The 26,591-nt window shown below is 33.9% G+C and overlaps 3 protein-coding genes across 6 annotated transcripts; 2 read left to right on the top strand and 1 right to left on the bottom strand.

Moving 5' to 3' along the window:
* The first annotated feature begins 1,011 nt into the window (after positions 1-1,011).
* Positions 1,012-6,148, top strand: LOC140973249 (serine--tRNA ligase, chloroplastic/mitochondrial). 3 transcript variants are annotated; one of them, XM_073435910.1, is made up of 10 exons: positions 1,012-1,313; positions 1,583-1,734; positions 2,692-2,785; positions 2,874-3,022; positions 3,123-3,215; positions 3,808-3,987; positions 4,459-4,625; positions 5,244-5,378; positions 5,544-5,632; positions 5,722-6,148. In XM_073435910.1, exons 1-10 carry the CDS (start codon positions 1,106-1,108, stop codon positions 5,784-5,786), a joined length of 1,332 nt encoding a protein of 443 aa, XP_073292011.1. In that variant the 5' UTR covers positions 1,012-1,105; the 3' UTR covers positions 5,787-6,148. The 3 variants fall into 3 exon arrangements, with proteins under 3 accessions (XP_073292011.1, XP_073292010.1, XP_073292012.1); XM_073435909.1 differs by having other exon boundaries at positions 5,544-5,637; XM_073435911.1 differs by having other exon boundaries at positions 1,089-1,313; positions 1,586-1,734; positions 2,685-2,785; positions 5,544-5,637.
* Positions 6,149-7,566: 1,418 nt separating this feature from the next.
* On the top strand, positions 7,567-21,427 carry LOC140973247 (sister chromatid cohesion protein PDS5 homolog C-like). Of its 2 annotated transcripts, none has more exons than XM_073435905.1 (13): positions 7,567-7,857; positions 7,984-8,115; positions 9,351-9,554; positions 9,671-9,852; positions 10,010-10,136; positions 10,249-10,416; positions 18,661-19,074; positions 19,378-19,457; positions 20,096-20,147; positions 20,278-20,352; positions 20,451-20,503; positions 20,858-20,929; positions 21,019-21,427. In XM_073435905.1, exons 2-13 carry the CDS (start codon positions 7,996-7,998, stop codon positions 21,125-21,127), a joined length of 1,656 nt encoding a protein of 551 aa, XP_073292006.1. In that variant the 5' UTR covers positions 7,567-7,857; positions 7,984-7,995; the 3' UTR covers positions 21,128-21,427. The 2 variants fall into 2 exon arrangements, with proteins under 2 accessions (XP_073292006.1, XP_073292007.1); XM_073435906.1 differs by having other exon boundaries at positions 7,567-7,890.
* Positions 21,428-21,433: 6 nt separating this feature from the next.
* Positions 21,434-23,918, bottom strand: LOC140973248 (phosphatidyl-N-methylethanolamine N-methyltransferase-like). Its single transcript, XM_073435907.1, has 2 exons — positions 23,584-23,918; positions 21,434-21,948 (listed from the first exon to the last, which is right to left on the bottom strand). The coding sequence occupies exons 1-2, from the start codon at positions 23,826-23,828 to the stop codon at positions 21,696-21,698; spliced, it is 498 nt and encodes a 165-aa protein (XP_073292008.1). The 5' UTR covers positions 23,829-23,918; the 3' UTR covers positions 21,434-21,695.
* Between the last annotated feature and the right edge of the window lie 2,673 nt (positions 23,919-26,591).

Raw genomic sequence — 26,591 nt, 5'->3', positions numbered from 1 at the left:
TATTAATATTTGTTTCAAACTTAAATTTATTATTTATACTCAGACAACCTTTTCTTTTAATCTTAAATAACTAAACTAACTGTTACGAACTAAGGAAATTGAGAGAATTAAATTCATTTTTTCTTAATCAAAAGTTATATCTATCATGAATAAAAATACGACTTCAAGGCACACGATAATAATTTTCAACGCTCCCCTCAGGTTTGGTATATGTTTAACATTTCAAGCATAAATAATAAATAAGTATGTAAGAATAATAAGGTGTCGCTCACATATTGTGAAATAAATAATAAATATGTAAGAGTCTTTGTAAAAATATCCGTCGATTGTTCATTTTTTTGCATAAGCTATGCATTAATTTTTCTGATACATTTTTCCGAACCAAATGACAATCTATTTCAATTTTTGTTAACAATCATTGCTCTACATTTCTTTTTAATAGAGAGACATGCTTTTTTTTTTTGTTCTCTGCTATTCTAAAGATTTTATGCAATAATCTTTCTTTGATATAATGTTAAAAATAAGGAAATTTGGCAGAATTGGATATCAATATTCTCTTGATCAAAAGTTCAATCTACAATGAACAAGAAAAAAACTATACATACAACTTGGAAATAACCGTCTAAAACTAATATCGTTATTTACGAAAAACACAACATAAAAACAACCGTCAAAACTAATATCGTTATTTATCAAAAAAAGCACGCAATAAAAATTCTGAACATTAACTTGTTATAAATAATTTATAAAATGTATTATTTCTGTTACAACTTTGAGTTATTTAATCAAAATTTTATATGATAATATTAAATTTAGAATAAACTTTTTTATTTCGTGATTAAGTTAAATAAATATTTCAAAAATCTTACAATTTCGAAGATAATTTTCAATCAATTTAAGAAACTTTTAAGAAAAAAAGTATGGTGATAATGATTTTTTCTTTTTCTTTTTTAAATATGAAATTTTATAAAATGTTTTTTTTTTAAAAAAAAAAAAAAAAATCTTGAAAATTTTCTGAAAAACAGGAGGGTTTATCGAGCAGCCTTCATCCATCCTCTTCAAGAAGAAGCAGAACAAATGAAGATAAAGAGATAAGGAGGCATCAATGGGGTTTCAATCTTGTGCGTCCAAATTATATCCATTTTCCCTCCTCAAACCCCTCACCAATTCTTCCCAAATTTCCAAATTCTTGATCCCGTACCACTTCCGGCGGCGTTCATTTCCGCTTCATGCTAGAGCACGAGCCTACGCCTCTGCTGCTCCTCAACTAGCTACTAAAACCTCCGATGTCACCAGCCCAGATGATGTTAAGGGTGAATTTACGTTCCTCCAACTCTACTAAGTTTGTTCACTGTTAATTCTGGTGCCTTTTAGTTGTTTCTTTAATAATTTTCAATGATATCTACTTTCCTGTTTTATATTTTTATCTTTATTTTTGTTTCATATTGGGTCCCAGACTCACGGTGATCTTATTTCAGCTCAGAACTGTAGTTTTCCCGAGTTTCATGTGTATTCACAGCAATTTGTATGCCTTGTTTTTGTTTTTTTGCATTTTTTGATCTTGGGTCTTGGTGATTAATAGAAGTGAAGGTGTCTCAATGGAAAGCGGCGATTGATTACAAGTGGATGCGGGAGAACAAGGAGGCAGTTGCGGCCAATATCAAGAATCGCAAATCACAAGCTAATCTTGATCTTGTTCTTCAGCTTTATGATAGTTTATTGAATGCTCAAAAGGTCAAGTTTCCATTTTTCATTCTTCCTTGCAATTTCAACAGCAACTTTGTCTTAAAGTTATCTGTGCCAGCTATTCATGTTTCCCCAGTTGCTTCTAGGTGTATGCTCTGGAGGATAAGCTTCACTTTACAAATTTTGAATTTCCTTTGAACTTATAGCCACAAACTTATGAGATTCATGTGCATGGCAAATAGATACAATCCAAAAAAGTTATTTCTTCGGTATTTTAACCTGTAAAAGGGTTCCACACGTTAAGCAGTAATCTTATGCAATGTGATGATGATCAAACAGTTGGTTTTCTTAAGCTTAGACCTGGCTTAAATTTTCCCTTTTTACGACCTAAGAAATACATTTGTCGGTTGCTTTTTGTATTTAAATGCGATCAACTTTAAATATCTGAAATACTCTACTCTTTCCCTAGACCTGCATTTTCCACAACTTTTATGTGTTTTCATATATCGGTAGCACAATGACATTCACAGGCGAACTGTGAACAAGTAGACCTGCATTTTACGCAACTTTTATGTGTTGTTACTTATTCCTCTGTGAATATCATTGTGCTACCGATATATGATCAAGTCCAGTTCCCCTCGTTTCTCCTGTACATGCATGCCCGAGTGTTTTTCTTTTCGTTATATTGGCAGGCGGCAGCTTTACCTCAAAGTAATATGAAACGTTCTATTTTTCATGCATTCACTGCAGGGCAGAAATTTATAAACTGTATCTTGAAAATATGATGATGATAGATTTCACATGCTTCATAAGTCCTTGCATGTCACGAATTCTCTGATGCTAATGGGGGATTAGTAGTCCAAAAAAAAAATCCTGTTTTTGTTTTTTTAGAATGAACTATGTCATATATGATATAACAAACAACTATTTTGAACAAATGGATAATTAGCTTGTGACATTATGATAGGTTAGTTTCTTTAGCTAATTGTTGCTCACAGATAGCAGGAAGTCGAAAGACTTCGCGCAGAGAGAAATGCAGTTGCAAACAAGATGAAAGGAAAGCTGGAGCCTGCAGAACGTCAGAAACTCATAGAAGAAGGTACGGTACATAACCTATTGCATTGCTATTGTATTTGAAATACTGGATTCTAGGATTCCATTTATTCATTCTAAGTATGTTTATCCAGGTAAGAATCTCAAGGAAGGGCTTGTTTCCCTGGAAGAAAACCTTCTTAAACTTACAGACGAAATTCAGCAGGAAGCACAATGTGTGCCAAATATGACACATCCAGATGTCCCATTAGGCGGAGAAGATTGTTCTACTGTGAGAAAAGTGGTAATTTTTCGTGCTCTGGTATTTCCTCTGCATTAAATTGCTCGATCACACCTGTCCCGCTTGCTCTCTATTTGCTAACTTTATCATTTCATGGTTGCAGGTCGGTCAGCCTCGTGAGTTTAGCTTCCCTGTCAAGGATCATGTCCAGCTTGGAAAAGAATTGGACTTATTTGATTTTGATGCTGCAGCGGAGGTAACCTCTTTAATCATGTAGTTCAAATGTTTGAATATGAAGCTAATTCACTCATTCACCTGTTGATTAGGTGCCAAGTTGGTGGGTGTCAGCTAATTATCTCAAATTTGATTCCCCTCATTAAATTATTAATTTTTTGGGTTAACTTCTTACATGATGCTGGACTACTTGGTGAATAAAATAATGACAAATAATCTAAACCCAGAGTAAAGAGTTTACTCATGGAAGGTGCTAGAGGGCTGTGTGCACTTAAAAGATGCTTATGAAACATAGGTTAAAAAGAAAGGCCTCAGAAGGGAAATTACATGAAATAAAAAAATATATTTTTTAAAAAAATTGTTGTATGAAGTTTTTGGTTGAATAATAAAGTCCCCCGCTCATTCAATAGATCCATCCTTGATTTGACCTTTGTCAGTTTGCCTCTATCTGTTAATTATGTGTGGCTCAAAATAGCTCTCTATGAACCTTCAGTTCTTAGTTGAAACTTTAGTTTTAATCGTTGAAGTACAAACTGCATCTGATGGTTCCACGGTGATTTTCCTACTTTCAAGTTAATATTACCATATGCATGTATCTGTCGGATCTTTTACAGGTGAGCGGTTCGAAGTTTTATTACTTGAAGAATGAAGCAGTTATGCTTGAGATGGGCCTCGTGAACTGGGCAGTATCAGAAGTCATGAAAAGAGGCTTTATACCTCTCACAACACCAGAAATTGTCCGATCTTCTGTTGTAGAGAAATGTGGTTTCCAGCCCAGAGGAACAAACACTCAGGTGCCAATTCTTGCAATAGAACACTAGTCTTCATATTGGGCAATATTTGAGTCTTCTTCACCTTTACATAGTCCGGATATCTTTTTTTCCCTGACAACTTTTGAATAATCTACTGCCACGTATATCATAACACCTTTTAATGTAATAAAATATATTTGAGAATCGCAACAGCCTTTACAAATTTGATGTTATAGTTAATGGAAAGGCCCTCACTTGGTCTTAAAGTTAGTTGACAAGCCTTGTCTGTATTGTATCATAATGCCCATTTACGGTTTGATGGCCATTGCAAGAAATCATGAGAAGGCAAACTCTTACATTTCAGTCAGAATGCTGAAATGTGATGACCCTTTTTTCAATATATCTTTGGCTGATTTTCAGTTAATTGGTATGTAAAAGATGCTTGAAATATGAAAATTCAGATCGATCTACATTGTTTTGGTTTTTATGGATATGTGCGACCAACTCTTGTAGGTTTATTCAATCGAGGGTAGTGATCAATGCCTCATAGGTACTGCAGAGATTCCAGTGGGAGGAATCCATATGGACTCCATTCTTTCAGAGGTATCATTGCCTTTAAAGTATGCGGCTTTCTCTCATTGCTTTCGCACAGAAGCTGGTGCTGCAGGTGCTGCAACAAGGTAAAGCTTTTGCTTAGGTTATATGATTATGTATAGTGTGGGTGCTGTATTGATTTTTTTAAGCTTTGTTTTCTTTTCCTCTTGATTTTTGTCTTTCCCTCTTTTCATAGGCTTTAGCTTTTATGGTCATTTGGTATATTTAATAGAAAATATTCATCACTGTTTGCTTTCTCTTGTCCAAGTTTTATTTAAATTTTGTTCTTAGAATTATATTGAAGCATTAGATACCTATGCTTAATAATCTGTCCAATCTGTGTAACCCATTTTTGTGAGACTCGGTGCTATATTAGATGGATTCCTTTTGAATGAATTTCAAGAAATAGAAGTTTTGGGCGGGCTATGCCAAATCAAGCAATTGTGCCTGAATTAATCTGGAAGTAAAGATAAAAAATACCACCTTATGAACTTGGAGGAAGTCATATCAAAGACCTCTGGAGAACATTTTAGTACACACTATTTACTTTTCTCCTCACTTGTTTTAATTTTTGTTAAAAGTTTCTGAAATTGCATCCAACCAAAGTTAATTCATAATTGAAATCCTTTAGTTCTTGCCGCTTGTAAAATTATACAGACATGATCTGGGTAATCATTATTTTCTTGCATTCAATTGGGTTTCAGGGGCCTTTATCGTGTTCACCAATTTAGCAAGGTGGAGATGTTCATCTTATGCAGGCCAGAGGAGAGTGATTCCTTCCATCAACAGCTTATTCAAATTGAAGAAGAGCTCTTCTCGTCATTAGGACTACATTTTAAGTGCGTATCCAACTTTCTTTCATTTAAATTCATTGACAAGAAAAAGGCACTACGAAAAAATGAAAACAAACTGACTGTTGTTTTTGTTTTGTTGCATAACTTGTGTAGCTGTTTTCCCTCTTTACAAGATTAACGACTTTTCTGCTGATGGTGCTATATTACCAGAACTATGGACATGTCAACTGAGGATCTAGGTGCACCAGCTTATCGTAAGTTTGATATTGAAGCCTGGATGCCTGGATTGGGACGGTACGGTGAGGTAACATCCCGTTTTTTAACCAATCCTGCCAATTTGGCTGAATCTTGACTGTTTCTTGATTAATGTATTCTACTCATTGAACAGATATCAAGTGCCTCCAACTGTACAGACTACCAAAGCAGACGACTAGGCATTCGCTATCGTCCTGAATCTTCTACTCCTTCGAAAAAGGGTCCAACACAGTTTGTCCATACACTAAACGCCACAGCATGTGCAGTTCCTAGAATGATCATATGCCTGCTCGAAAATTACCAGCAAGAGGATGGTTCTGTCATTATACCCGAGGCATTGAGGCCGTTCATGGGAAATCTTGAGATCATTGGTCCTAAATACAAATAGCAGTTGGTTTAGAGTTCAAGGCTCTCTCTTTTTTCTTCTTGATATTTGAAAATTTTGTTCTATATGTATTTATTTCATTGTTGATTATTGATTAGGCTTCTGAAGCTGTTAAAGACGATTTTTTTTATTAAATAATATTAAACAGTAAAACTGATATATGAAGATTTGAAAAGATGACCATGAATAAATAAAATTTTGACAAATTTAATCAGACCCATTCTGCACATCCCGGGATGGGTGTACGAGTGAATTGATATTCCTTCGTCTCAGGTATATTGGTTTTTGTGTGTTCTTACACCGATGAAATAAAGTGTTAGGAAAGTTACATTATAAAACAATTTTTCATATTCCATTATTTAATAAAGATTTTAGTATGGTAAAAAAAATTGTACAAGTTATTTAAATAAGAGTAGATTGGTAAAAGAGTTTTAAAAAATTAATATTAAATATGAAAATTGGATTACAATCAAAATGTATATTTCAACTTAAATACTTAAGTGAGCCTAAATAAAAGCAAGAAATATAAATCGTGTTTTGATAGGTTGGGTCTTGTTTCTTTCAAGTCAAATAAACGTGATTCCAATAAAGTTTGTTGAAATTGTATAAAACTGTAGGGAAGAGCCTGGAGAGGAAATGCTACTTTTCCCGCCAATTGGACCTTTTCCTATGTCTATATAGATATATCATATATGTTAATGTTATTGTGTTATTCAAATTAACATATATGTTATCAGGATTATTAGGTTAGTTTTATGAATTTTTTTATTATAATTATGATTTTTAAAATTTAAATATTAGATAATTTGCGTCGCTACATGAGGAAAATATGAAAAAGAAGAAGAAAAATAAAGAGATCAGACCATTCAAGGCTAGTCAGAATCACAAAAAAAAACAACTTTAGAAAAAAAAATATGTCTTTTGTGAGATCGTCTCATAAATATATATATGTGTGAGATGAGTTGATACGGTGCATATATGTTATGAAAAGTAATATTTAGACATTAAAATGAATATCTTTTCATAGGAAAGGTAAGGTCAGAGATCCGTATCGTAAATTTGGTGTGAGATAATCTTATAGAAGTTTTTGTGTATGAATAAATTGAAGGAAGATACTCAAAGAGAATATTTAAAATTGAAAAAAGAACAAAAAATATTGGTATACATCAAAATTAATTATTATATCACTTAAAAATATTAATTATTATGCTATAAATATCTGTTCATGCTGTTCTGGACATTTAATTGTCCTATATTTTCTTTTGATTTTTGCTACCAAATTTGAAAAAAAAAAATAGTCGAATTTTTATCTGAGAAAATCCATAATATTGTTGAATTAAATTGCATTTCCTGTCCACATAATATGTAATCTTGTTATATTTATTCATTTATTTCTGTTAGATTTTGAGAATCATATATTAATTCATGCAAATGTAAACATAAATCACCTGACCACAAGTACGAAAGTACCCCCCCACAAGTAGAACACTTGGCAAAACCTCAAGGGCAGTAATGTCATTTCAGCTTCGTAGGATACAAGTATGTATGTATGTTTAAGGTTTCTCTCAGTCAGCAGCAGTAAAGCCTCAAAAGTTGAGAAAATGTCAATGGAAAGTACATTACAAGTGTATATTTTGGCATCGTTAATCGCCCAAAATCTTTTGGAAATAATCATCCAGCCGAGTAGGAAACATAATCTGTGTATCGGTCAGCGGATTTCAAATTCGTAAAATTGTAGAAATTCATTAAATGGGGCGAAATCGGAGTAGAGGGTCTGCATGCAAGACATCTTGCAAAAGATCCCTATTTTACTCCACCCCTTCGTTTATCATCAGCATTTTGGCTGTTTCTGAGTTTGCATTTTTCGATACAAATTGAATTGAGGTGTGTTTTCACTATTTCTTTTGTGTTTATGAGGTGGGTTTTTGTGTGATGCTGGTGCTGGTGGACTCGCTGAGAGTTTTTGCTTGGATTTTTGAATGCTTTTCTTTGTTTTTTTTTGTCTAACAGGTGAATTGAAAAATGGGTTCTTCTACTTATGATGATGCTATGCAGAAAGAGTTTGCGGAAAAGATACGTGTTCTGGGGAATAAGCTCCTCTCTCTGCCTTCCGCTATTGACGAGCAACTCGCGCTTCTTGGGGTAAAGAATTCTTCAACCGTTGCATTTCTCAGTTGTGTGCGTGTAAATATCTTAAAGATTCCATTTTTACTCACTTAAACTGGGTGCCAGTTGTCTTGAATGTATTTTATGTAAGAAAAAGTTAACTTAAGACTTGTTCACTGCTGTCAAACTGTTGGTGCATTTGCCTTTGATTCTATAATTTAGAAATTTCATACGGTTGCTTGAAGACCCTTTTCTGTTGAATGTCTATGTGGCCAAACGACTGTCATAATTCTGTTAAGATCCCAGTTTAAGTACAAGTCGTTGGACAGCTTTATAGAGATTAACAACATGTTGATTGGATCATCAATTTCAGCTCAATTTTTTTCCCCTAATTCGATAATGTTTCGATGTTATGATGGGAATGAATCTTACACTACCTAATTCTGTCTGTGATGTGGCCAAAGTGTTTACTTGAAAGGGTTGAAATTTTTTGAGTCTGACTGATATCTTAAATTCACAAGATATCATGCTTGAAATTTGTATCGGTTTGATCATAGTTATGACTTACGGTCAACCTTTACGTGCTTTCCTGTCCCTTCTTCTCATAGTTTTTGGCTTGTTGATGAAAACTTGTGCAGGGAGTTGTTATGTTTAATATAGTGTTGGACCCATCTTTTTCCATTTGGCTAAGATGATATAGTTGCTGCACTTGGGGAATTCTGCGAGTCTTTTATGGAAGGAATGGACTTAATGTGTCATTCCGTGTTTATCTGTGTCCTAGGTGGTGTTTTGCAGACACTTAAATCTGTTGGTATGCACAATAATTTTGCAAGTTGATAATCTCTGGGCATTTTATAAATTATTTCTTAATTTTCAGCCGGTTATCCATTAAAACTAAAAATTCTCTTATCCTCCTCAAGTCTTCTTGCATCAATATGTAATGGGTGGGGAAACTGAACACTTTCTCATGAAACCTTGTTATACAGCTCATGATATAGACTTTCTACTTATTTTTTGGATCTATATTTTCTGCGGCATACAAAGTCATTTTGAATGCAGCTTTAGTAATTCTTTCACATGTCTGGAAGAGGAGCACAGGATTCCTAATCCCCAGTGTTTCCTTTCTGGAATTTTATGGCAACACATTTGGCGCTTGATTTTTTTTCCCTCTCCCTTCAGTTTTTAATAGTTTCATCATAACTTCACTGTTCTCTCGAAATCATTTACAGATAGTGTGAATACTACTTTTTTTGTTTTGAATTTTCCCTCAGAAAGCAGAGATCATTTTGCTCCAGATATGTCAAGACCCTCTCGATTATATGAGATTGGCGCTCATACCATTGATGAAGGCATTTGTCTCCAATAAACTATTGCGGCACACCGATGAAAATGTCAAAGTTGCAGTTGCTTCTTGTTTTATTGAGCTTACAAGAATCAGTGCTCCTAAATTTACTTGCAATGAGGTTTACATGAAGGTATTCAAATCCTTGGATTTTTCTCTTATGTAATATCCTGAACATGTCATATGTTCCTCTCTTGTTAGCAAACACAATTCATGTATCTAAATAAGCAGTTTGGTTACTTGTGACAGGAGTTTTTTAAATTAAGTGTGGCTGCTTTGAAGCATTTGTCTTCTGGGTCTGGTATCAATTATCTTAGAGCTCTGAATATTCTTGAAACACTGGCAACAGTGAGATCGTGCCTGGTTCTTCTGGACATGGAATGCGGCGAGCTTATTGTTGAGATGTTCCAACTGTTTTTCAATACTATTAGGTATGTCTGCAAGAATGGTCTGTATTCTTCTATAGTTTAAAAGAATTGGAATTCATCCATTTCATTGATATACTGGCCGATTTCTTAATGCTTATTTGCCATGCACTAACTGCATTCATTATTAATGCCTATTAACGAGTGTTCAATTTTCTTGAAGGCCCAACCACCCAACTCAGATATTCAAATACATGGAAATGACAATGACCTTAGTGATACAAGAAAGTGATGAAATCCCATCTGAACTCCTGAAGCCACTTCTAGACAGCGTCAAAATGGATACTAAGGCAATGATTCTGTCTATAGTTATATCCAATATTTTGCTCTGCAATTTGTTGATATCATTCCTTTATATCTTTTACCAATTTTAAAATATAAAATAGAGTTTGTTTGTTTCAGAATATTTCAAAAATGTCCTGGGATTTGGGAAACACAGTCTTCAAAAATTGCTCGGCCAAACTCCAGCCCTTTCTGATAGAAATGGTGAAGTCATTGAACCTGGATGTTAATGATTATGCTGAAATAGTTGCTTCTATATGCGAGGATGCTTCCAGTATGAAAAACATGGTTCGTTCCTTCTAAATGTAATTCTGACATTCAATTGGTGCTTTGTTCCTTTTCATTGGCAGTTTCATGGGAATACCATTCATTGGAGAACAGATATTTGACTAACATGATATATTGTTAAAATAATGATATGTATTCACATGTTTATCGTGTAGAAGATAGTATATGTGGCTTTTTGACTCTTCTTTGAAGCCTTGTTTGCCTGTAAACTTAGATGCTTTGCCGTTGAGTTTTGATCAAATTTTTGGAAAATTAGTCATCGATGTTCTATATTATGGTTGTGATTGGGTTAAACAAGCTTGATTGAGGTTAAAAGCATTATCCCAGTTATTGAGATGTCCAGTAGCCTCCAAGGCTGTTAGCTCTTCAAGGTTGAAGCCACTCAATCCCTTGAGCTGCAAAGACAATGTAAGAAGTTAAGTGCTCCGAATTGTTTACTTTCTTTGCAAAATTAGTGGACACTGTTGGCTTGGTACCCAAGGGAACATCCTTGGGTGCGCTGCAGTTGAGGAAATCAATCCAACTTCCAAATATTCCTCCATAAATTCATAAATTATGCCGAAATGCTAACAGTAGTTCCTAGTATAGACTCCTGCAATCTGTTTCCTAGTATAGACTCCTGCAATCTGTTTTTTTTTTTTTTTTTATTGAGGTAAGACCAAATGACCCATTTAAGGAGATACTAAAACTAATGTTTAAACAGAAATGAAAGTGATGAGGAACACGATCAATGTGATTTTGTAATGCTACCACTTCAGGTCTTTCAGCTGCAGAGTTGTTTATGGTCATCTCTGTTGTCATAATTTGCTGGAAATTCTCCCATCACTTACCTCTTTTTTCTCTTTGTCATCTGTGATTAAGTCAATATAGCTTAGTTACTATTCCCGCAGCACCTCTTGGTGGAAAATTCAGTTGAGCCTCTATTTGTTGTAGCAGATCCCCGGATGAGAAATAGGAAAACAATGTGTCCTATGAAATGACCCAGACCAATTTGTGATAACCTTGCAAGTGTTCTAGTCTTGCATGGCCTTGACCATGTTTATGAGTTTATCGTCTAATGTTATACCTTCAGTGCCACTCGCTTTCTCTAATATAAAATTTTGAAGCTTGGAACAAAATTCATAAAGGCCATACGCTGATGGCTTTCCACGAGCAAAAACTTGTTGGTGAATGATTTGGATGGGAATTTTCTGTTCTTGAAAATTAAGATGTATTGTGGTAAGAAATGGCATGCCCATGTCGTTCGCCACAATCACTTCAACCACCTCATCAAGCCAGACCGTGCAAATGCTGACTGTACTCGCGATTTATAATGATCCAGATACTCATTGCTTTGCCTAATTGTCATACCTGAATTCAAATCATGGTTAGCTATATAAATCCCATCGCTACCACTTTCATGTGGGTGATGTAGTTGTTAAATTGAATGGAATTGCATGTCATTCAAGTCAGTGAAGGCAAAGAACGAGTACATAACAAGGTCATTGTCAATGTGAGCGGTGATGATACTTTCCTTGAACTAGGTTCACTAATGATTAGGAGTCTTAAAAAGTTAAATCATGTGCCATAGAGTAAAGTGCTAGTTGAGGACATGTAAAAGTGAGAGACAATTGAACTTTGAAATCGAAAATTTGGTTAGGCAAATGAAATATGAAGCTGGGCGAAACACATTTCCGATTGAGTGATGATAAGGTATTTGAGATAGTTGGACATGCTTATTATGACTTAATGCAAATCATAATTTCATATATTCCGATTTTTATTTTATTTTTCTAGACACAGAATCTTTACTTGACTTTAAAAGCTATACTTCAATTTTACCGGGACATTTAATAAGAAAGATTGGTGGATCTAAACATTGCTTTGTCTCATGACGTTTTACTTCTTAATATTAGTTTCTAAACTTTATAAATGTAGCACACATGTAACTTTGTTGGACTACAAATCTGGATAGAGTGATGGTTTGTGGGACATAAATTCATTAGCAGCAAGTTCGCGGAGATTGTGTCATCAAGAGGTTAAAGCCAAATGATTTATGATAAATTGAGAGATAAGTGTTAGAAAAAGGACTTAGGCAAGGAGATCCGCTTCCTCTTTTTTTGTTTAACTTGGTAGTAGATGTGTTGGGCAGACTGGTCGACAAGACAAAGGCAATGGACCTTATCCAGGGTTGAGTAGTAGGCAGAGAGAGGTTGAGATCTCACATATTCAGTTTGCGGATGGTACTCTGTTCTTTGTGAGGAATGACAAACATTTAAGTTTTTTGGTGGAGATTTTGCATTTTTTTTTTGTGAAATGTAAGGGTTAAAGATTAATTTGGGAAAAAGTGCTTTATCGGGGCTTAATTGTGAAGAAGAAAAAGTGAAGGGTTAGCTAGAAAAATTGGTTGTGGGACTGAGTCTCGGCCCTTTAGATATCCGGGGGTCCCATTAGGTGGGATTCCATTAAAAGTCTATTTTTGGGAGCTAGTCCTTTTCGTAGATTGACTTTGATTTCAACAATGTTGAATGCTTTACCAATGTATTTCATGTCTTTGTTTAGGATCCCCCGGGACATAGTAGAAGCTACAGAGAAGATTATGAGGGATTTTTCGTGGGATGATCCTGATGGGGAGCACCATTGTCACTTGGTCGCTTGGGGACCAAGTTTGTAGACCAAAAGCGTGAGCGGGGCTTGAGTATTGGTAATGCCTGTTAGAGGAATAAGGCATTGCTAGGAATATGATGGTAGAAATTTTCCAGCGAGGGGAAGTCGTAATGGAAGAAAATTGTTGTTAGCAAATATATGTTACATGATAATGCGTGAGATGCAGGTCTAGTGAGGAATGCTACTTTTAGGAGTCCTTGGAAGATTTTCCATCTTTATGCTAGATTTCTTTGGCTCATAATCAGCCGATTTCCCACTTTTTCCTTTCCGACCACCGATTTCCCATTTTTTTCTTTCCGACCATGCATCCAACTTTTCCATTCTTTCATGGAATTTGAATTTTCCCAGGGATTTGAGGGATGAGGTGGTGAATGACTTGAGCGTATTTCTATGGTCCTTGGACATGGTAAATTTGATTGAAGGAGCTGAAGATATTAGGAAATAGGTTTGGGATTGTTCAGGTTTTTTAAGTGAAATCTTTCTTCGAATCCTTCTTTCTGGATAACATTTTTCTGTCATTTCCTCTCTATCATACCATTTGTAAAGTACCAATTCCATCCAAGGTTCAAGTGTTTTCGTGGACTGCAATGTTTGAAAAATTACCAACTTGCGAGATGATGCAAAAGAGGTACCCTTCTTGTTCTTTTTGTCCAAGTCGGTGTGTGTTGTGCGGGCAAGAGGTGGAGGGCCGGGACCACTTGCTCATTCACTGCCCTTTTACAAGCTTCCTATGGTTCAAAGCCTTGGCGGAGTTGGGCCTGGTTTGGGTATTTCCAAGATCAACTAGGGATTTATTCACATCAGATCTTGGTCGTGATTTAGGTAGGAGAGGTAGAATTTTCTTGGTTGTGGTAGTTCATTGTATATGTTGGCCAGTTTGGTTGGAGATGAATAGGACCTTTGACAAGGAAGAAGACTCGTTTGAAGATTGTTGGGACAAGATAAAATTTAGGGTTCCATGCTGGATTTCGAAGAATGTGGAGTTCAAAATTTTTCGGTTACAGGCTTATAAAGGGACTGAAGTCTAATATTATGTTAATATGACTCCAGTTTCCGCTTTTTGTAATTAATATATCTTATTAATATAACCTCGTTTCCTATAAAAATTTAAAAATATTCCTCAACTACATAATCAATTACACATACTCCTTTAGAATAACTAGGGATGAAGAGAGCGGGAGTATGCGTAAAGTTGTGATGTGTGACACTTACATGGATTTGTAACTCGTCAGTGGAAAGATAGGCTGAGGATCTCATGATCAAGAGGTGGAAATTGGAGGAAAACAGAGGCATGAGAATGAATGAAAGAAGGCTGTTGATGATTCGGTCGTTCTGAATGACAAGAAAATTAAATAAGCGCAACATATATGACCAATATTCTCGATTGGGAAAATTAATAAGTGGACTAGATCAAGTTATAATAAATGTACGTGAGTCCAATTATCGTTCTCATAGAAGTCAACTTCTAAGTACTAGAATATATATTATTTATCTTAATTTAGACAAATCAAATTAAGCGAGGTGAGAGATCATATTGTTTAAAATAAAATAAATTAACTAATGCCAGAACTCAAAAAATAACGACAAAATGCTTAGAGGGAAATTCAAATTCTTAAAAACGACTAAGACTCTCAACATTACTGAGTCAAGTTATATCTCACGTATAAAATTTAAATTTAATTAATTAATTACCCAGTTCAAGACGTAATTCCAAAATTTATTTATTAAACTATCCCTGGATTTAATAAACTCTATAAAATTTAACAGTCCAATTATTCATAATTGCACCATGGAATTTTAGTTTTTTAACCTAAAGTCGCATATAGAAATTGAATATATTCATAGTAAGTTTTACTAGATGTTGATTGATGTAGTGAAAGTAAAATTTGTCTACCGCCTTTCGGTTTAGATCAAACAAGTTATGCAATTTAATTGGCCAAATTAAACACAATAATTATAAACTACACCAATAAATGAATTTAAATAAATAATAAAATCAAATCAAACTCAAAACATAAAAAAATAAATTGTCTCAGCCCAATCTACAAAATCTATTCTATAAATTTAAAAGAAAAGAAAAATCTAATGTTTCAATCCATAAACAAAAACATAATAACAAGAAATAAGAGAAATATTTATTAGGCGCGTTTTCTTGCTCGAATTTGCAATCTCCTCTCGAAAAGCTTCAAATCCTAGCCGTTGTCTCGATCGTGATTGAAAAAGTTGTCAAAAATTCAAAGGGTTATTTTTCAAAGTTGAAATCTCCACGTGTGAATGTCCAAGGAAGTTTTAGGAATTTTTTCTTCTTATTATTAGAATTTTGTTGTCATTGGAGTCTTGCAAAATCACATTGAAAAATAAGATAATGCTCTTCACCAATTCTTTCCTTAAATATCGAGATTCATTGCAGTGGCTGCTCCTTCTACACTTCTCGGAGTCTTTCCCAATGTGACATTGAATTGTTTGACCTCGTTTACGTAATTACACTTTTTCCACGTGTCAAACTTAAAACATTGTAAAATGAAACAAAAATGCAAATACGGAATAAGAACAAGTGAACAACCAATAAACACTAATATGAGAAAATAAATCCCTAAAATCTCAATAAGATATGCACATCAAAACATCTATCGAAAATTTTATTAAAATAAATTTTTTTAACTTTATTTATGTTATTTTTGAAAAGACTATTATACATAAATTTGTTGTGCGAAAGAACTTTTTCCTATGAAAATTAAAAAATCGGTAGAGAATACCTTTCTTGATTTATAAATTTTATCAATAATGAAAATAATCAACCATTCATATTCCTTTTCTTTTAGTTGACTATAATTGAAGTTCTGAATCTATCTTTTGCGAAGCATTACCTCGTAGTTAATAGAAATCAATATGTGATATACATTTGATTTCTATAATTACCCGTTTTATCTTTTTTGAGTTGATGTTTTGGTAATATACATTTGGAATCCCAAATGATGTTTTATGAAGGGAGAGCAAATGATGTTATACGAAGTGCTCTCTCTAAATATATAGGGAGAGAGATTGGGGCTAGATTGAGGTCACCACTATACTTTTGCGAAAAGGAGTTCTACATGCAAAACAAAACTTCTTATCTTAAGTTGTGAACGTAGGGCAGGAATTTATGACATATTCAAGGTTTGGATTAAAAAAAATCAGTGATACAAATGAAAGATCAAATAATTCGTTTTATTATCCCCAGACCCTTAACATAATAATTGGCATAGATCAAAATTACCTTTCATATTATTATTTGCCTTTTGTATCTAGTTAATATAATTGATGAGACAACAAATTCAACATGCCACACTAATGTAGATCGCAAGAAAAGTAGAGAGTTATTGCCCAAGTTCGAAGGTACTAAGCAACCAACATTATTAGAATGTTTAACCATGAGAAAATGATCAACAGTTATTATCGCGATCATGAAGTTGCATCGTTGGTGTTTTTCATGAAACGTGCAGTACTTGGGATTTTGAAGAGATTAAAACAATTGATGCATAAATACAAACACAAAATATCAAGATTTGGGGACTAAAATAGTCGAGCTTGAACTTGAGTTTAAGGAGCACAAAATAGACAAGCTTGAGCCCGGGCTTGTAAACTGGCTAACGATCTCAGCTTACAAAATCATTCAGATATATGTTGGTAATCATGAGTTTAGCTCACGAGCTTGATCTGATAAGTTCATTCATAAACTTCACTTGGACAATCAATAAGAATATATGTCTATGATAATATTGGTTGATGCTAGCCTTAGGGTGGCTGTATCCAATGATCCTTAGTCATTCTTATAAGTGATGTCCAAAAAACAATCATGGACCCCATATGTAGCCATAAATGTGGATTGTTGGATGTCCACTTGAGGCAATGCCGTAAGGGTGGATTGAACTCAACCGATTATATTTTGTACGTACATGTATAGTACTACAAATATTAATTATTAAAAAATATTTAATCACAAGAGTTGGATCATGAGCTCATGAATAGTTAGTATGAGCTCGAGTCCGAACTCATTAGTAAGCTTGAACTTACGAGCTTGGTTTCAAAAAATCTTAAACTCGTTTGAGCTCAAATTAAGTCATACACCTCTAATCAAGACAATAGCAACTTATGTAAATAATTTATATGTGAAAATATTGATCACTTTTCAAATTATCGATATAGTGTGTTATAAGGGTACAATGGGAAAGGCATGTAAGTGTTTTGAGCGGTGGCAACTATATATGTCGAATGCCTCAATTTTGGATTGGTCAAATCAAGTATAAAGGTAAGTTTGTTCCTTCACTTTACTAACAAAATTCATTGCTTATACATTTATGAGCAAATTACAAGTATTGTCAATCCATTTTAAGCATAACATGGAACTGGATATGACAAGGTACTAGATCTAGACAAATGCATATATTAATGCTTCCACCCTGTCAAAAGAGGCGAAGATAATCAATGATAATTTATTGGCATGCGGCATATACAATTAGGAAAAAAAGGTATCTTCTCAGCATGGTTTGCTGAAATGGTCACGGAAACTACTCTTTCAATTCTATCGACATTTCATGAAATGATCTCGATGACTGGTGCAAAAAAAAAAAAAATAGAGTCGACTTCTTGGCTTGGTTCGCTGAAAAGGTTTGCGGAGGTTATTGTTTCAATTCCATCGGCATTTCATGAAATGATCTCGATGACTGGTGCGGATGTTTAAAAATATATGTAGAAAGTTTGGAATTTTTTCGGAAAAACATCAGTGGAAAAAAATCCGTAAATTTTGGAAAAAATTCAAAAACCATTCCGCGATAACGGAGATGGTCATTCGCATTGACGAAAAACCTGTGATTTCCTTTTAAAAACACTTTGTATCAGTAGCAACTGAGACCTTTCTAGAATGGCCGTTTGATCATTTGGCAGCCGCTACTATGAAACATGCTTCTTTGTGAAACTAGAAAGGACAATTGTTTTTTGAATCATACGACTATCAGTTCATATGCAATTCCTTGAATAGTCAGGCAAAAGAGACATGTGTCGTTCTACGTTAAAAATCAACGATTTTCGTTCAAAACACGCCATAGTGATTCAATCTTTACAACCTGAAATTTTGTATCAGTAGCTATCAAGACCCTTCTGGAACGGCTGCGGTACCGAACCAAGCTTCTCCGTGAAACTAGAAAGGACTATTGTTTTTTAATCATTCACTCAGTTTATATGCAATTCCTAAAATAGTGCGGCAAAAGAGACTTGTGCTATCTACTATCCATGATAACATGATATTTATGTGTAGAGATTATCTGTTAATTACTCTTGTAGTAGATGGTCCTCGCAGGTAAGGAAGAACGTTGCACTCGAAGTAACCAAATCAAATATTCCTGTTGCATGGACCCTAAAATATGACTTACAAAAACACAGAAGAAAAATGTATTTAGCATGATATTTTAACCATTCCAGATTCTCTGGTTGGTTTCAGCGTTGTCGTCTCATTATTGTGCTGAATGATTTTAGAGCTCATTTTTCCCTGTTCAAACTACTTCTGAGCGGAAAAAAGACAAATTTATTCAGTCTCTTTAGTAAGTTTCTTATGTGAATTAGGTGCCAAAAGAAGCTTCATCAACTGTTAAGGTATCCAAGTTAAATGGACTAGCCATAGCTGATCCAGAAGATTGCATTCCACATGTTAAGAATGGTGATGGAAATACATTGGATGGTGAAAGTTCACTGGAAACATCAAAGGGCTGTCGGCACAAAAGTCATATGGCAAGATATGATGTTGCAAATGAAGTAGTCAATGCCGTGGAAATATTGCCGTCAGAAGGAGAGGCAAGATCTGTTCAAAGAAGGGTACGAAAACCTTCTTTGCACAAACCGGAGGAAGGGTATGAACTTCCTTGGAGAAGGAGAGACAAGGATCCTTGTGGTTCTGTTAAGGAAGGAAATATTAGAAAGAAGAAAGGGAGAATGATAAATCAGACAAATAATCTGGATTCATCAATGGACTTAGGCAAGGTAATTGAATTCTTTCCGCGGAAACTTCTTCCATTTTTATTTATTTAATGTGAAAATTTTATAGATAGTAGCTTCTGTGTCTGCTTTTAAAACCACAGCGCCAATGCACCGGTGAATTTTGGCTCTGGAAAATGAGAAAAATTTACCAAATCATTCTGTTGTAATATATTATGTAAATTTGGTTTAGTGTTTAAAATGTCTACTCTGATCGTTATTTTCGATGGGATGATATCTATTTGAAATATACATCACTTTTAGTTTATTGTTGTAGCTTACTGTCGCCATTGGTGATTTTTCATCCAGAGGTCAAGAAGTTCTGAACTTTCTAATGGGGAGGATTTGGTTAATTCGAGGATACAAGTTTGGTGGCCAAGGGATAAAATGTAAGTACTGAATATATTCATGACTACATTTTCACAAAGCGTTTTCTTGTGGATCTTAAAAACCATACACCCTTCTAAAATATTTGAAAACAAAAACTATAAGTTGTAATTATAATGAATAAAATGATTAATAAGAAGTTTAAGGAATTTAGCAGCCTTGGGTTAGAGAATTTTAACGCAAAAGCCATCGTCGTGTCTCCACATGTTACTTTAATAATTATTTATGAAATTGTTTCATTTGCTTTATTTTAATTTTACTATGAGAATCATATAATTGGTTATGTGAATAAACTATATACTGTTGAAACTTATTTGAATTATGCCATTAGAATAGGATAGGAGTGCGAATGAGCCGAGATGACCTTCAGTAGATCATTACCTGAGCTCTGCTTGATAAAGGATATTATTGCTTGAACTTAAGCTCAATTGAGCATCTAATTTCGAACTTGAGCTCGACTCATGTATATATTAAGTTGCTCAATCTCTATCAAAAAATCTGAAAATTTTTTGGTCATCTGTACTCGAGTTCTTTCGTGCTCCAGTGGATCTATCCCTGGTCAGAGGCACTCAGATGTTTGTCAATTTTGTGCATTTCAACTAGACAACTTTTTCTCATAATCAAAGTTCTACTTATGCAGGTATTACTCAGGCACTATTGTATCTTTTGATTCTTTAAAAAAGAAGCACAAGGTGATTAGATACTTCCATAGTTTTTCTTGTTTGTTTCATTCTCTCAGTTGAATTTTACAGTACTTCTTTGAATTCATTTCTGTGCTGATACCTGCAAAACAAGCAATTTAATTGGCTATATTTTTAGCAGGTCTTATATGATGATGGTGAAACTGAAATTTTGAATATGGATAAAGAAATTTGGGAACCGTTTGATGACCAACAGGTTAGATTTTTCAATTATCACCATGATCATCCTATTTTCTTCAGTTAATGATAATTTAGTTTCTCACCTTTCTTGATGCATTTGATCATTTAATCCAGGATTTCAGCAAACAAGAAGCCGATCCTCCTGCTTCTGCCGAGGAACATGTCGAGTAAGTTGCTCATAAATAATGTGTATACTTTTGATTTCCGGCAATGTCTCTATCAATTTTTTGAAACACTCTTCAACACATAAACCACCTTGATATCCATCTATGATTGAATTTAAGACAGTACCGGTTTATGATCACCATCATCTTACTCTCCAACAAAGCCCAATATCTTTTTTACAATTTGTTGGCCCCTGGCCAAAGTAAATTGAGAAAAAGAGGGATGTAATGCTTTATTTTCTTGCTAAATGTGTTCGATTTCTCATCTATGTTATCAAGATATAATCACATCATCCTCGGCCACGATATATCATTGAGTCAAGTGTTTTAGTTGAATTGTTTTATTCACTGGAGCAGGGCAAAAAAATCGACAGCAAAAGGGAAGCCAGGTCCATTCAAGAAACCAAAAACTTCCTCGTCCTCTAAAAGGTTGGTCTTCCATTCTGGTCAATAAACTCAAAATGTTGATTTGATTGGAAATTCCATACCCTTAACGTGGATAAACGTTTTTCTGTTAGATTGAAAGGTGAAAAAGGCTTGAAATCTCGAGTTGCTCATGTCGAGGATGAACATCACGAAGAGATGCAAGCTACTCTTGGCGACAGCTCGGGCATAACAAAGGAGTAAATTCTCAACTCATAAAATGGATTGATTTACCATGTTGATTACTGAACAATTATTTTGTGCGACAAAGTGGAGATCATAAGAGAACTTGGAATATCGCTCGATTTTTTACCTTGATCTCATTTTGGAACCATTCTTGTATATACTTGTACTTGCATGGTTTCTAGAACGAATTAGCTTCTCCATCCGTTGTGTTCTAGGATAATCTTACGACGGTTTCGTGCCATTTGAAACTGGCATACTTTGAAGTGCAGATGGGTGATTGATTTGATGCCATAATCTTGGTTACATTCAGAGAAGTTGCTGCAGTTTAAAAAGGATAATTCACTTTAACATTGCGTCCTTGCCACTTTAGTAAGTAAATCAACAGTGACCACAACAAAATTATTAACAAGAAAACATCTGAAATGGTCGTTCTTTATAAAAAGACGTGCAAAACGAATTAACAAAAAAAGGTCCACATATTGGGCACCAGGCTACAAAAAGTAAGAAAATTTGATTGCTCCCAAAAGAGAGAATGTTGTTTCTGATGACGAGAGTGGTTGGTGTGGCAACATAGGTGTGCATGCTACTAACTCAATATTGGCTTTGCGCGAGTTGCTGGATCCTCCCTAGATTCCTTAGTGATCATAAATATGTATCCTATAATCCACAGGACAATGTACATGAATGGAACCCAAGCGAGGCAAGCAACAAGGCTCACGATGCTTCCAACGTACTGAGGATCTTTGATCACTCCAAATGGGAATTCAGTAACCCATGGAATGCTCTTTCCAAAACGTACGCCATAATATGTCCCAGATTCTCCCAGCAGCTGATAAACCCTGTTTAAAGCAGAAAATGGAGATAACAATGTAAAATATTTCATATAGTTAAACAGGTATTGAATGAGGTGAAAATGCAGGACAGTTGCTCCTTTCCTGGCCGAATACATATCAATAAAATGCCACATTAATTTTACTGTGAATTTACCATAAAATGTAAATTATACATTCCCCTCTCCCCATTTTTATTTCACTTAATGATTACTTAGAAACAATTTCCCACCAACCTTTTCTTAAACTCTTCTTAGAAACAACCATTTAAAGCGGGAGGCAAGTGAGCTGTAAAGAATACAAGGTAAGCACAAAAAATTCCATTTATCCATCAAATAAGCCGTATGTGAGCACGAGTCTACAGGTTTAGGATTAGAATTTCATTTTGCTATTATTACTTTGACAATGAACACAAGAATTAGAACCTAGTATCTTCTTCAATCCTATGCTTATTCAATCCGATTTTAAACTAATTGAAGAGATACAAACTATCCAAGATAATACTAAGATCGAATGCTTGAGATGGTTTAACAGTAAAAAAAACATGATATGATGATGAAGTTAACTTGATATTAGGTGATCTAGAGATCAATAAAAATTCAATTTCAAATAAAGCACAATAAAAACGGGAGATCCATTTAGTCATCCACTACTGGATGATGAAAAGAAAGAAAGCCAACTTCGTTCCATTTATCAGGTTGCGCCTCATTTCTCCTTCAAAGAAATTTTTCACACCCTTCCATTTTCTAATTGTCCCATATCCATTCTGGCTTTTACACCAAAACTTCATGTCACAAGAAAGAAAACAACCAATGCTTAACAAACAACACAAAACAAACAAAAACTTCAAGGGATACAAAATATTGAGGCATTATAATCTTGAGATGGAAGACACATATCAACATACTAGTTCATTATAAAAAACGGGACCAAGAAACATGCGTTTCTTAGCAGTAAACAGAACCATCTTACAAAAATTCATTTCCAACAGAGAGTGTAGTTTTAAAATGTACGTTCGGTAATTATACACTCTTTGCCAAATTATCAATGTCCCATCACTCACTGCCCTAGATAGCAATTCATAAAACCTACATCCTTTCAGTTCTTTAACTACTCTTTACCAATACGGTGAGCTGAAGCAACAGCACAGCTTTCTTTCTGTGATCGTATTTCCAGGAGTGTTATTACTTGGCAATAACACAAAATGTAGCACGTTAACATTGTAACATATGAATAACACTACGGTTTCATCACACGAATGCAGATGATGAAAAAGGTAATTACTCATCTGCACTAGCCAATTCAAATTCATCTATCAAAGTCCAATCAACATTAAAACACTCAATCCCTAACTTATACTAAAAAAGTTGATTTTGGTTCTGATGATCCAAAGGTGTGCAGAGATTTATAGAACATATATATAGATAGACCAAGTACTTCTACTGATATATTAAATTTAGAAAAATATATTTTCCATTTTTTTATCTTACAAAGGGTCGAAAAGCAATTAACTACTTTGCAACGACAATACGACATGACACCAAAATTATAAAGAACCCAAAAAGCAATGGATAAAGAAACATTCTTTGCTGTCAAAATCCCAACAAAATTTAATATACATGAAGAGCGTTGTAGATTTGCCACCTGAAGTTGAGAAATTGGCCAATGACGAAAAGGGGCCAAAAGTACAGGGGCGGCGGCCAAGAAAAAGTGGACACGGAGTAAAGCGACGCGAACTGGACTAACTTCAGAAAATGCGACACCAAAGCCATGATTCTACAAGGATCATGCTGTCTTCCGCAGAGATCCACCCATGTCTGCGGATTTGTCCACAGAAAGAAGTAAAACGGGAATGGAGACAACACTCCCATACATGCCCATATGCCCATTCTCCTGCGGGAGATTCTAGAATGAGGCAGCTCTCTTTCTGATTCACTGTAAATGGTCGGCTCTGTTTGTTCGTCATGGGTGAACAAGGTTATTTAAGGTCGGGATGTGTAATTATTAGATTTTAATTAATATATAGATAAATATTTTTTAATCCATATTTTTTATTTTATTTAATAAAAAGCATAGTTTTTTATATAGAAAGTATTTTTAAAATTTATATTTCTATTTAAAATAATTGGATATAGAAAGTTTTAGACGGACACGTCTTTCATAGCAGCACAGTTCCTAGGTCAGAAAATTTTTTGAAGCTTCATAAAACAATTCATATTTTTTTAAAAAAAAAAATTTAATTTTTAAATTTATTGAAATATATATTTCTAATCAAAATACCATAATTTCAGAAATTATTATTTTTATTCTGAATATGCCATTAGCTTATATTAAGTAAAGATGCCACAAATTAATTTTCTTTACTGATACAAAATAAATAAAAGTATCTAAATTACATAAAAAACTATTTAAAAGAAAATTTAATATAATGGTTATGATAACAAAATTTTATAAAGAGTAGTTCCCTGTAATTCTAATGCATATTGATTAACACAAATTTTTTCGTGAGATTACGTGAAATAATCTCGCGAGTCAATTTTGTGACAAAAATATTTTATTTGAGTTATCCATAAAAAAAATATTACCCAAAAATATTATTTATTATTGTAAATATTGGCAGAGTTGTCATGTCTCAAGGATAAAGATTTTTTATGAGATGATCTTACGAGTCAATTTTATGAGACAAATATCTTATTTGGATCACTTATAAAAAAAAATATTACCCAAAAATATATTTATTATTGTAAATATGGTCATAGTTGATGTGGCGTCCCAAACCTCGTCACGTAATCATACAACATGTGACGTCATATGCATAAAAATTTTCTTTTCGACGACGTAATAATATAATGCATATACGACAAAATAATGCAATCACCACACTATCTACGTCAGTGTAGCAGAAGCAGTATAATAAATACACACATACAACTCAAATAAGACAATAAGTTATAATGTCTCTATCAACTATTATCTACAGGACTGTTTGACTAGACACACCTAGTCCTTCACCACTATCCTGTCTCACGGCATAGTCCTGTAACCTATCCAACAGAAACAACCCCCAAAGCAATACATGACAGTTATATTAACAACAACATAAGATATAACTGAAATGATAACAGAAATATCCCTTTTGCCGTTTCTGGACAATCAGCCATCAACAACATCAACAACATCACATTGCAACAATAACATCGACGATACGTCGCACCCCAACTCCGGCGACAGCAATATCGTCGAACGAACAACATCATCAACTATACGTCGCACCCCAACTCCGGCGACAGCAATATCGTCGAACGAACAACATCATCAACTATACGTCGCACCCCAACTCCGGCGACAGCAATATCGTTGAACGAACAACATCAACGTGATGTCTCCCAACAATGACAGCCAACAACATCAACAATAATAAACAACAGCAGATATAATATCAAATCACTCAATTCCAGTGATTTATCATCGTTCAATACAATAGTATTCATCAATACTAAACAATAACAACATATGCTCGTACGTCAACACGTAATTGATAATCGAGTATATATAAAATCTGGCTATTTTTTTGATCCCGAGATTTGTGAGTATCTCAAATCGAAGAATTCGTGTCAACGACCCCAGAACTGAAGTCGGTTCGTCGATTAAATAAACCAATAAATCGCAAGGTCGAAAAAAAAAATCGAAAACCCTATTCTTTTCTCTCACCTCTCTTCTATCAAAACTTTCTGTTGAAACACTTCTGACGAAACTTTCTCGTAAGTTTCACATTTATCTTTCTTTTTTTTAATATTATATTATATTTATTAATAAAATAATATTTATAATATATAATATTTATATTTTAATATCGGTATATCTTTTTGGACCAGTCAAAAAATCAAATTTTTCAAAACTCAAAACATGAAACTTTTGTATTTTTTTAGTTTTCTACGTTATATCCAAAATTTCAAATCATTTGGACTTCATATGACCAAGATATGTCATATTTCATTTTTAAAAATAATTAATTATTTAGTAATTTTTCATTACTAAATCAACATATTGTGATATTTAATTCAGGCATCACAGTTGACATGTCTCCCACATAAAGATATTTTATGAGACGGTCTCACCAGTCAATTTTATGAAACATATCTTCTATTTGGGTTACTCATAAAAAAAATATTATTTTTTATACCAAAAATATTACTTATTAATGTAAATATAGATAGGATTGATCGTCTCACGAATAAAGATATGTGTGGCTATCTCATAAAGACATACGAATTGATTAAAGTATTCGGTAAAATAGCAATGACGTTCAAACTGTTTAAATTAATTGTGTATAGCTAAATAAAAGTACTAATGTATTCTATAGATAATTCATTGTTTATATGATTAATATTTTTGACATTAGAAATTTTGAATTAAATTGTATTGTCTCTTATCAAGTTGATAAGTATATTTTGATAGTAGTATTAAAAGTTTCATGATAATTTGAGTTTTTTTACACAAAAAAATAAATAGACTTTAAGCTGAAATAAAAATGTTATGTTTTTTGGCTATAAAAATTTTGTCGGACGAATTTAGATAGTCTATCACTCTTAATAAAAAAATAAATCTATTACATATATAAAAGAGTCAATCTTTTTAGAATTGTGAATTGA

Source organism: Primulina huaijiensis, chromosome 3 (assembly GCF_012295235.1).
Source record: "Primulina huaijiensis isolate GDHJ02 chromosome 3, ASM1229523v2, whole genome shotgun sequence".
NCBI lineage: Eukaryota > Viridiplantae > Streptophyta > Magnoliopsida > Lamiales > Gesneriaceae > Primulina > Primulina huaijiensis.
This window is presented reverse-complemented; position numbering and strand designations above follow the sequence as displayed.

Excerpts from the sequence above, each read along its gene's own strand:
- LOC140973247 (XM_073435905.1), top strand. The coding sequence starts at position 7,996 with ATGGGTTCTTCTACTTATGATGATGCTATGCAGAAAGAGTTTGCGGAA. Across the intron at positions 8,116-9,350 it reads AGCAACTCGCGCTTCTTGGG|AAAGCAGAGATCATTTTGCT; the intron begins GTAAAGAATTCT and ends ATTTTCCCTCAG. Across the intron at positions 20,930-21,018 it reads ACTTCCTCGTCCTCTAAAAG|ATTGAAAGGTGAAAAAGGCT; the intron begins GTTGGTCTTCCA and ends TTTTTCTGTTAG.
- LOC140973248 (XM_073435907.1), bottom strand. The coding sequence starts at position 23,828 with ATGGGCATATGGGCATGTATGGGAGTGTTGTCTCCATTCCCGTTTTAC. Across the intron at positions 21,949-23,583 it reads GGCCAATTTCTCAACTTCAG|GGTTTATCAGCTGCTGGGAG; the intron begins GTGGCAAATCTA and ends TGCTTTAAACAG.
- LOC140973249 (XM_073435909.1), top strand. The coding sequence starts at position 1,106 with ATGGGGTTTCAATCTTGTGCGTCCAAATTATATCCATTTTCCCTCCTC. Across the intron at positions 1,314-1,582 it reads CAGCCCAGATGATGTTAAGG|AAGTGAAGGTGTCTCAATGG; the intron begins GTGAATTTACGT and ends GGTGATTAATAG. Across the intron at positions 1,735-2,691 it reads GTTTATTGAATGCTCAAAAG|GAAGTCGAAAGACTTCGCGC; the intron begins GTCAAGTTTCCA and ends CACAGATAGCAG.